Source organism: Plasmodium yoelii, assembly GCF_900002385.2.
Source record: "Plasmodium yoelii strain 17X genome assembly, chromosome: 7".
In the NCBI taxonomy this organism is placed as follows: domain Eukaryota; phylum Apicomplexa; class Aconoidasida; order Haemosporida; family Plasmodiidae; genus Plasmodium; species Plasmodium yoelii.
The window spans coordinates 1,017,898-1,030,049 of record NC_036179.2 but is presented as its reverse complement, the minus strand read 5'-3'; the positions used below and the strand labels follow the sequence as shown (position 1 = coordinate 1,030,049).

Sequence of the window (12,152 nt, the reverse complement as noted above, 5' to 3'; positions counted from 1 at the left end):
TAAAATGATGTATTTTCATGAATGACATTTATTTATTGTTTCTATTGCTTTCATTTTTCTTATAAAACTCAAAAGTTAAATTCAAAATTAGTTATTTTCAAATAGATTAATACTAATATAAAATATCAAGAAACCTATGATTTTTTCGTTACTAAATAATTTTATAAACTAATACATTTTTAAAGTTATAGAAAAGGAAGTTATAATTGAAATAAATGAATCAGTCATACAACAGTGTTTTGTATATATTAATAAAATACATATATTTATATTATAATGTTACACAAAATACATTTTTTAATTGTCTATATAAGCCAAATTACTTATATTAATATGCAGTTTTATTCTTTTTAATACTTATATTGAATTTTAAGGTCAGATCCAAAGAATCTGAACCCAAAACAAAAACTATAATTATATTTATTATTCTAAAGAATCGCCTTTTCTTTTATAAACATAAAAAATAAACAAAAAAAATAAAATAATAAATGGTACAGGATCGGCCTTCATAAGTTTATATATATTCAATAATGGATATTTTTCCCAATAAATGGAATTTATAAAATGCTTAGTCTGTTTTTTTTGAGTATATGAGTTTGTAAGCTTTTTATCCTGTTTTTTTGGAGTAGATGAATTTGTAAGCTTTTTATCCTGTTTTTTTGGAGTATATGAATTTATAAAAATTTTAGTCTGTTTTTTTTGAGTAGATAAATTTGTAAGCTTTTTATCCTGTTTTTTTGGAGTATATGAATTTATAAAAATTTTAGTCTGTTTTTTTTGAGTAGATAAATTTGTAAGCTTTTTATCCTGTTTTTTTGGAGTATATGAATTTATAAAAATTTTAGTCTGTTTTTTTTGAGTAGACGAATTAGTAAGTTTTTTATCCTGTTTTTTTGGAGTAGATGAATTGGTAAGTTTTTTATCCTGTTTTTTTGGAGTAGATGAATTTGTAAGCTTTTTATCCTGTTTGTTTTGAGTAGATAAATTTATAATTATTTGCATTTGTTTTTTTCGATCAGTTGGGTTTATAACTCTTTCTGTTGTTTCATCTGTATCAAACATATTTATAGCCCTTTTCATCTTTTTTTTTTTCTTCGATTTCTTTCTCCATCCAAATGGCAAATACTAACATAAAATTATGAAAAATATATAATATTTTATAGTGAGAAAATATTTTAAAAATTGTATACACAATTTTCTTTTTATTTACCTTGTACATAATAGCTAAAGCGATGGGTATTAAAAGAACTATAATTGAAATTCCCATTTTCTTGTATACGATGAGTGGATTCTCACCTATTTCTGTTGTTCCACTTCCTGCTACTTTGAACACCGGAGTTTCTTGTTTAATCACTGGACTTGTCACTGTTATTTTAGATGCTTCGTGATCGTTTTTTTCAGAATCTCCACTTCCAGATAAATCCGGAGACGAATGCGGTGTGTTAATTTGTTCCTTAGAAATTGGTGGGTCAGATGGGTTAGATGGGTTAGATGAGTCAGATGGATTAGATGAATCAGATGGTTCAGATGGTTCAGATGGTTCAGATGGTCCAGTTGGTCCAGATGGATCTTCTTGAGATGATGGTGGTTTATCCTCTGGGCCTTTTTCCTCAGATATACAATTATCTGGTGCATAAGTTTCTATTGCTGTTTTAAGTTGGTCATTCACATGACCAATCGTGGTACCAGCAAATTTTATAAATTTACAGTAATAATTTTTTAAGGTTGGAAACGCCTTTTTATATAAGTCATTGACATTATTAGTAAAAAAAAAATTAAAATATAAACTATACGTTTTAAATCCATTTTTAACAATATCTATATATCTCAATATATCTTTGCCTTTCTCTAAATCTTTTTCTTTAGGCAATATATCTCGGGTCTCTACATGTATAACTTTCGATGAACTTGTTGCTCCTTTACATAATTCCTTACAATAAGTTATATCTTCTACCTCCATAATTTCTGGAAGTTTTTTTTGGATTTTATTATCTTGTTTAAATTTCTGATAAGCATTTTGTAAAGTCACCAATACATTACAATAATACTCATCTTCAAAAAACTTTTTTTTTTTCTCAACAAGTTGTTTGTGTTGTTTTTCCCAATTTTTAACAAAAATTGAAAAATCGGAAATTGAAGAATCGTTGTTATATTTAATAATTGCATTACACAGATCTTTAAGTAACCCATAAAGTATACGCATTCTATAAATTTCAAGATACATTATTTTTTTGTTTTTATTGATTTTATCAAGATATTCTTTATAATGTTCATTATTTTTTATAAACGTGACATAAAAATCTTCCACGCTTCCATAGCTCCCTTGTGTAAGTAGTTTCATTTTATTACTTAACCATAGCATAATATACATGATATATTCGTTATTTTTATCATCAGTTTCTATATATTGATCGTCGGCGAACAAATAATTAAATAAAAATACAGTAGCAGCGCTAACTGCTTGATTGCCAGTTCTACATTTTCCACTTTTTGTTTCCTTGTCAAAAGGGCAATAATACTCGTATAATTTATATTTGACATTATTGTTCTCGAAAGAAAAATTATCAGGTAAAAAATCCTCAAATAATATAAATGCTTTACACTAAGAAAATATTATAAAAATTAATAAAATATGTATTAATAAAATATTATGAAGTTTAAGTTAATTTATAAACAATGAAAAACAATAAAATATAATTCATTTTATTAAAAAATGTGTATACCACATTGAGGGTCATTATGCTGGATTTTATTTTTAATCTGTAAAAAATTTGTCATAATATTATTGTGTACATAAGGAATGTATTGTAATAAAATATGTTACCCGATTAATGGTCTCCCATATAATTAATCTACATATTTAAAGAGATTCTATTAGTTTTAATACTAAATTAACATACTATAATAATAGTATTAAAAAGGTATTTAATTTTTATTTATGACAATCACTAAATTTCCTTAAGAGGTTATTTGTTTAACATTTTTATCATCTATATATAATACATTTTATATGTAATACAACGTTTTTAAATAATATCTTGAATAACTATATTGCACAAATCCATGGAATGCCATAACAAAAATATATTAAATTTGTTTCATATAATAATATATTTATGTTATAGATTTGCACATGGAAATAAATATATATTCACTATTTTTTTAATAAAGGAGTTTCAAAACATATGTTGCTATAAATATATAAAGAATTAGAAATATATTACTATAACTATTAAACATCTATTTTATTTTATTATTTGAATGTCAAATATTTATATATGTTATTATTCCATATTGGATCTTACATTTTTTAATATCATATCTAATAATATAAAACAAATTGCTTATTTAAATTATAATATTTATGGAATAGGTAAACACTACTACTTTTCTAAATATATTATATGTAGTTCGTATTTATAATATAATTAATATATATATTATAAAGGTATTTTATAATATTTAATAACTTTATACATAAATATGCTTTATAAAATAATTTTAGATGTATCTTTTTAAAACTTGGATAATATAAAACTAATTTTAATTTATAAAAGAAGCTATATGAAATTCCTTTCATGTATTTTACTTAAATTTTATAGGTTTATAATTTTAACATTTGCTTTTTATTTAGTGGTGATAATAAACTTTTAGAAACAATATAACCGATTCTCCCATTATAGTGCACATTTCTACTTATAATCTAAACATATTATATACTAAATATTTTATAATAAAACATTTAATTCAATATAGAACAACTATATTTTTAAGAAAACTATAGAATCATTAATAAAATTAATATTATTTTTTTGGGTGTTGTTAATTCTAATATTATCCCATTAAACCTTACTTAAATAAATGTTATAATATTTCATTTGATCTTGTATGCATACAATTTTAATCTTATCATACCTTTAATAATATATATAATTAATTTATACCCATGTGGTGCATCAAATAAACATAATATATTTGTTCGTATTTAATAATATATTAATCTAATATTATTATTGTTGTTACTAATGATATATCACTGTTTACTACAATGAAATAATTAATGCACTCAAGAGAAATAATTTAAACCAATTAGTAATTTTCCTTGTTTCAATGTTTTAAAGTATAACATTTTAAAACGTATATATTATCTCGTAAAAACATTGTATTTAAAAAATATATTTATATTTTGTATATATATATAATAACCTAATATAAATATTATTAATTCAAAAAAATTAATTACTATCTATTTTTTCGATCTATTTTATATTAATATATAATTATATTAATTTTTCAAAATATAACAATATTTCAATATTAGTTATTGTAAATTATTTTATTATTTTATATGTCATATAATAACAACGCTATTCTATCTATCATATTATTTATAATTATTAGAACAATTATTAGAACAAAATATAATATTAAACTTTATTAATACACTTATATTTTTTCTTTTAACTATTTAAAAAAATAATTTATTTGTGCCTCAAAACTATAAAGTTTAAAAATTAATAGTGATTATTCTAATATTATACCTTATGATAAATAAATTAAAGCGTATAAAACAAATTCTATATTACTAACTAATTTTAATAAAATGTAAAGGAAATCCAAAAATATAATAGTAACTACAATTAAAACTTAAAAAATATTGTATATATAGTTTATTTTTTATGTATTACTAAAAACATTAGAACCATATTAATAGTATATAGACGATGCTGTGTTATCGATTATCGATATATATTTTATGATTATCTATTATAAATTGCAGCATGTTTAATTAATCTTAAAAATATACCCATTAATTTGAAGGTATATTATATTGTAGATGAATATTCAAAATGAATATAATTATATGTTATAGTCTCATATATAATATTCTATATAGTTTGATTGGGAATTTATAATTTAAATAAAAATAATAGTGACGCAAGTTATAAGCTTTACTAAATAAAATTTTCATCAAATAAAGAAACAGATTGTGTTGTGCATAATTCAATATAATCACATATTAACAAGTTTTATATAATAGGCAACTATGATATAGCATAGTATGAATTCATATATATTCAATATCTATATTAATATATACAATATAAATATTTTACATTAACCATATTATATCGATATGAATACTCAATTATATATGTTATAACTTATGAAAAAATGTTACCCCCCCTTCATATTAATGGCTATGCTCCTTTGGGGGGTGCATATTTGAACTTATTTTCGATATTAAACATACAGGTATAGTATATATATCTAATTATCATTTATAGACAAATAAATGATCATATTATAAACAAATTAATAAAATTTTAACCCTAACCCAAAAAATAGATTCTATAGAACAAAACTATTACCAACAGTATAGAACCATGATACCAAATACGAGTTTTCAAAAACGAAACTCCAAACTTAAACCTGAACCATCAATATAGCTTATAATTTTATTAATAAGTGTACTTAATTTGTTTATTTAAAATAATTATAAATATTAATTAAAAATAGTACATTCAAAATCCATTAATACATAATATACATACATGAAAATAAGGACAAATGAGTTTTTGGCAAACGGTAAATACATATAAATTAATTATATAACGTGATTATATATTAAATTAAAATATATAATAATATAACAAGCAATTAAACTATGTTTCATTATTATATAAAAGTAAAAAGGGTAACTTTTATGGCATAAAATATTAAATATATTATTTCTAATCATTTAAACATGTATAATAAAGCATAATAATAAAAAGTGTTCATTTTGATATATTTTTTAATTTAGTGCGATATTTATCAACTCTCCAAAAGGACCAATATATGGAAATCAAAGACGGTATAAATAGTGCCAATAAGTACACCGGCCCTATTAGTATCGAACAAACAATTACTATAAATGTCAAACACGTCACGATACATTTTATTACTTCTTTTTTTAATTTTCGACGAATTTTTAATTTATTATTACTACTTGATGCAATTTCATTATTTTCATCATTTTCCAATTGTTTAAACTCTTCATGTTCTGATACAGAACTATTTTTATAATTTTCCAATTGTTTTAACTCTTCATGTTCTGATACAGAACTATTTTCATCTTTTTTTATTATTATTTTATCATGTGTTGGCTGTATTGTTAATTCATCATTCATTTCATTATCAAGCTCTTTTGTTAATTCTTCTAATTCTTTTCGAAACTTATTAATTAATTTTTTTGCCTTACTATCTACATTTTTTAAATTAAGTATTGTGCTACGTTCTTTATGCTTCTTTATATATGAATCTATAATATTTCGAAGGTGTGCTATTTCTTTGTTACCATCATTACAATCATTAAATTGACTTGCAAGACTCAAAGTTGATTGATAAAACTCATTTAAATCGAATTGATTGTCTGCATCTGCTAATGTCCTATTATTCCTAAAAATTTTTATATTCCTTTCAAAACAGATGGTTCTCTCATTTACAAGGTATAATTCCTGCAAAGAAATGAAATATTTATTAACATGTGTGTAATTAATTTTAATTGTTTCTTTAACTTAAGTGTTTTACCAATACATGAAACAATAATATAAATTAATGTAAAACAAATAGATATGAAAACTATAATGAAATATTATTAATAATAAAAGAAAATAATGTGTAACTTACATTTTTGGCATATTCAAAAGAACAAATAATAATTGAAAAAAAAACATATTTTAAAATATTGAATCTCATTTTTAACTTTATTTATTAAATAAATGAAATAATTATGATAACTTCATATTTACTAGTTTTTTATTTTAAACTTTATGAATAAATGAATATATCTATAAAAAGCTATGAAATTTATTTCATTAACTTTTTGTACTCTCTATAGAATTAATTAATGTAATTGTTGTAATAAATTTCATTATATTCATTAAAAGTATTTATGGATATATATATTATATATTTTTTTAAATAAATATTAATTTTTCTCTAAAAAATACACCTTTTTTAATATTTTAATTATAAAATATGTGTATAATAATTTTTTCATAAAAAATATTTTTTGGAAATTTGTTATACAAATAGGCTTTTAATATAATTTATAATACATTGGTGTATTTAGTGGTACGATTTTAATATTTTATAAGCTTATATTTTTCTATTATTGTTTACATACGAACACATTAATAAATATCTATTAAAATAATAAAATATTAGATACATATATTTTTTTATGTGAATAAATACAAACATATAATGAAAATATTAACAAAGCATCATTGTTATTTACATTTAAATTATTTTTAATTGTATTTTATTCTTATATTTCTCCAATTTTAAATATTACATAATAATATTAGCCACTTTATTTACCCCTTTTGTGTACAAATATTTTTTTTTATAAATTGAGATGTAATCATTTTATATATATATCTATGAATATACAACATCAAATATATTATTTCTATTAAAATCATATAAAATATTCATATTTTCAAATGCAACAAATAATCAAATTATAATATTAAATCACAAAAATAATAGATATAGAACCAATATATTGAATGAGATACCAATTAATCTTTATCTCAGGTCGAAGAGCGAAATACACTTAATACTATTAACTTTTATTTTCATTATATTCATTTAACAGATGTTAATACATTTTTTGTATTTAAACAATACAATATTTTGACTTTTATAAATAATAATTAAAGACAAAAAAATATTATAATTCAGTATAATAAAAAATTTATTTTATTTTTTATTATAAAATAAGAAACAAACACTTGATATGTATCATATATATACAATACTTCCTTATATTAATAGACAAATTTACTATTTGGTATTCTTTAAATTTATACATTTTTTTAATTCGACTTCAAATATAGGTTAATTAAATTTATAATTCTTAAGAATTGCGCTTTCTTTATAAAAAAATAAATTAATAAATGTACAAAATCGGCTTGCATAAGTTTGTATATATTTAATAATCCCATTTTTCACCTTTTTCCTTACTTCCACTTCTACCCCAACTCATAAATACTATCATATACACTAACGTAAAAATCACCAAAATATATAACATTTTCAAGTGGACAAATGTTTTTAAAATATTATACTAATTCTTAAAATAATGGGTATTAAAATAAATATTCCTTTAACGTAGCATTCTACTTTAAACATCCTTCCTCCAAATGGCACTTTATACTTTTATTTCATTCAAATTCATTCCGTCATCACTTCATTTGCTTCAGGGTGTTCTGAGGGAGGAAACAATAAATTATTTTCTTCCAATTCCCTTCCTTCTCCCACAGTTGTTCATATTAAATATTGTAATTATTTAAGTCAACGTCTCTTCTATGACCAAGCCGATTTCAATATTTGATCAATTTCCCATAAACCGTTAACCGCAAATTAACAATAAAATACAAAAAGCATAGTTCAACACATTTGCCATTAAATTATATTACCATGAAATTCAATTCTTATAGTTTGTCAAAATATATTACTTTATTCGTTTCTTTTCATAGTAATTTTCATCATCATTTTTTCTTACATATTTAGACTTAATATAAATCTAAAAGCTAAAACTTATCCTATACATATTTTTAATAACTTGTTTACTATATATATAAAAACTATTTTTTAAACTAATAAATATTATCAAATTATTCAAAATTAAATGCAATATAATACTTAACCCTAACCCGAATATGGGTACCACAACATAAAAACTATGCAAAAATTATAATCAAAAATTACTTCTAGATAGACAGTTTCTTAACATACATCAATTGTTATTACTATCCATGAAATAATCACTACTCTTCTAATCATATATTAATGATCTATTTTCTTCTTTATTTTTTTATCTTTTCTCTGAAATGTTGTTTTTGAGATCGTTTCCGAAATCCAAACAACGAATACTAATATAAAAATTAAAAAAAATGTATAATTTATTTATATTCACAAATTACTCACTGCTGAATATATTTTTTAATTGACTTATTATTTACCTTATATGCAATTCCTAATAAAATTAATGTTATAACCAATATAAATGGAATTGAAATTAGTTTGTTTATTATTAATGAACTCGATAGCGTCGTTTCAGAATCTGTTACTCTAGTTTCAGAACCTGGTATTTTAGTTTCAGAATCTGGTACTTTACTTTCAGAAATTTCTTTTGATGTTTCACTCGAGGAGTCATCCATTTGTGTTCCTTTAGGACTTGATTCAGAAACCTGTGCTTTTTTTTCCTTTGTAAGTTCTGGAAATTGATTCCTTATATATTCTTCAGACAATTTACTTTTTATATAATTATAATCGTTTGATGTAATAGACAGTACTTGTTTAAATAAACTATCGTTAGTATCATTAAAAGTTTCATTAAAAAGAGAATTATATTTTTCAGCAAAATTCTTAACATATTCTAAATATTTGTTGCTATCTTTCCTCGCATTTGAAAGCTCATTATACATTTTACACAAATTATGAAATAAATTATAAAATTTAGACATAGCTTTAATATCAATATCCATCAATTTCTTATTTTTATTTATAAAATCAATATAATTTGTATATTCTTTAACTCCATCTATAGGCTGTTTATACTCATTGGCATTTTCCATATACTTACTATAAAACTCGTTTAATTTAGTGATTCCATTTTTTGTTTTTTGATTTAACTTATAACTTAACCATCCAAAAGTGTATACAACAACCACGTTAATACAATTTTCTTTAGACCCACAAATGTATATTTTTTTTAAAATATTATTGAGTAACCATAAGAAATAACCATTAATTTTATCGATATCGGTATATTCTGATTTAGAAAAATAGTCTTTGTATTTTGCAGCTTTAAAATTATATTCTCCAGAATCCAATTCATCAGGAAAAAATTTCCTCAAAGTATCAAACGTACTACACTAAGAAGCCATTTAAAAAAAACAAATAAAAATAAATATCAATGACATTTTTATAATGTTAACTTTACTATTCATTTATGAGTGACAAAACATCAATAAATGTAAGAAAATGCAGATTTTATTAAAAAAGTATATATACTATCTTGTTATCCGTTTTAATGAAGTATTCTGTGCCATTCGTTTTATTTTGTCCCATGATAGTCTTTTTTATATAAAATGTATAATCTGCGTCAAAATAGGTGATACAAGTATTTGAGTTTTATATATTAATTATTTGTAGTTAAAAATTCTATTATTATTCTTAATATCAATTTAAATTTAATATGGAACAATATATATTTTTATGGTAGTTAAATAAATTACCTTATTTTGGGGGGTGTTTAAACATTTTTTATCATATCCATATATAATACAATTTTGCATAAATTGTTATCCTTAATAACATTCATATGAAAATTATTATAGAAATTAAAATGACATTGTAATCAATTAAAAATATACCTTTTTATACATATTCTTTAATATAGAAAATAAACAACGTCATATCTTTTGTTTTAATAAGTGGTGCCCCAAAACTAATATACTGAACAAATCGAAACAATTAAGAAACCCATTATTACTATAATCTTAAAGTATATAAATAGTCATTTTTTAAATATATTAAATAATTATATACATTTTTCTAATACTATATACCACTGTTTTATTAAAATTATAACATTTTCAAATTAAGTTGTATTACTTACATCTTTATACAAATTACATAATTTTATATTATTTTTATTTAATATAGATTAATTCATAATCCATTTTAATGAGACCAATAACTTTACTTTTATTCTTATATACTTCAATTTGAAATATACCTTATTGAGTAATTTTATAATATATTTTTCCCACAGTTTAAAACAACAATTAGCACCGAATCCGTATTTATAAGCTTAAATAAGCTTTTGAATGTAAATAATTGTTAAAATCATACTTAGTAAATATTAAATATATAACATATAAATAACTATTGATGCAAATTTTAAAGTAAATAGAAAACTATGTTTAATTAGGTTGTTATATTCCCCTTTAAGAGGAGAGAGATAAGATATATTTGCTCTTTTAATATATAAATTTCGTTAAATATTCGTAAATATTTTGTATTGTTCATTTTTATTTTATTTATTTTATTGTTATAGTTATCAATCTATATACATTCAAATAATTTATTAAAGATTTTATATTTTATTAATTCTATGATAAAACAATGATAATATAATACGCGTTAATATGGAATAATAAAAAGAAAATTAACGGTGATTGAGTCTTTAACACTTTCTCTATTTATCCAGTTTTTTAGAATATAAAACTACAAATCCCAAATTGGATCTTTAACAAAATATATAGCATTGATACCTTTATAATGTATTATTATGCGTCTTTTCAATAAACTAACATTTAATTATATTAAGTTTCCACAACAAAGCAATATTTAAATATTGGTTATTTATATAATATTTTGCTAGTTTATATTCATATGTTTGCATATAATAATAACGCATTATATCTATCATGTTATTTACAATTGTTAGAACAAAATATGAAATTTTATTAATATACTTATATTTTTTCTTTTAACTATTTTATATATATTTATACCTAAAAATTATTAAGTATAAAATTTAATAGTGATTAATCTAATATTATACCTTTATAGTAAATAAATTAATGTATATAGAACTATTTCTATTATTTGAATTTAAAACATTAGGATAAAATGGTACTATATATAATCAAAAATTAAAAGGATAGTATACATATATTTATAATTTAATTTTTTATTAATATGCATATTTTTATTGATTATTAAAAATGTTAGATGCATAAAATCCCTTTTATAGATATCGTTATGTTGTCGATTTCGATCGATATTTTATGAATATCTATTATTACAGTTCAATTGAATAACATTATTTAAACTAAAACAAATATGGTACAAATAATAAGTTTTACTAAGTAAAATGTTTCATCAAATAAAGAAATATATTATGATATGCATAATTCAACAGAACTATGGTTTAGCAAGTCTTATATAATAGACAATTATGAAATAGCATAATATGAATTCATATGTACCCAATATCTATATTAATATATGCAATATAGACATTTTGTTTTAATCATATTAAATCAATATGAACACTTAATTATGTATATTATAACTTATAAAAA

At 21.0% G+C, this 12,152-nt stretch overlaps 3 protein-coding genes across 3 annotated transcripts; all 3 read right to left on the bottom strand.

The window, feature by feature from the left end:
• Nucleotides 1-423: 423 nt before the first annotated feature.
• On the bottom strand, nucleotides 424-2,738 carry PY17X_0723000 (PIR protein; the record flags this gene model as incomplete). Its single annotated transcript, XM_034637489.1, has 3 exons — nucleotides 424-1,125; nucleotides 1,211-2,602; nucleotides 2,724-2,738. 3 exons carry the CDS (start codon nucleotides 2,736-2,738, stop codon nucleotides 424-426), a joined length of 2,109 nt encoding a protein of 702 aa, XP_034493459.1.
• Nucleotides 2,739-5,780: 3,042 nt separating this feature from the next.
• On the bottom strand, nucleotides 5,781-6,741 carry PY17X_0722900 (fam-b protein; the record flags this gene model as incomplete). Its single annotated transcript, XM_724162.1, has 2 exons — nucleotides 5,781-6,500; nucleotides 6,673-6,741. 2 exons carry the CDS (start codon nucleotides 6,739-6,741, stop codon nucleotides 5,781-5,783), a joined length of 789 nt encoding a protein of 262 aa, XP_729255.1.
• Nucleotides 6,742-8,861: 2,120 nt separating this feature from the next.
• On the bottom strand, nucleotides 8,862-10,128 carry PY17X_0722800 (PIR protein; the record flags this gene model as incomplete). The annotated part of the gene is made up of 3 exons (XM_022955604.1): nucleotides 8,862-8,927; nucleotides 9,018-9,932; nucleotides 10,072-10,128. 3 exons carry the CDS (start codon nucleotides 10,126-10,128, stop codon nucleotides 8,862-8,864), a joined length of 1,038 nt encoding a protein of 345 aa, XP_022811861.1.
• Nucleotides 10,129-12,152: the final 2,024 nt, after the last annotated feature.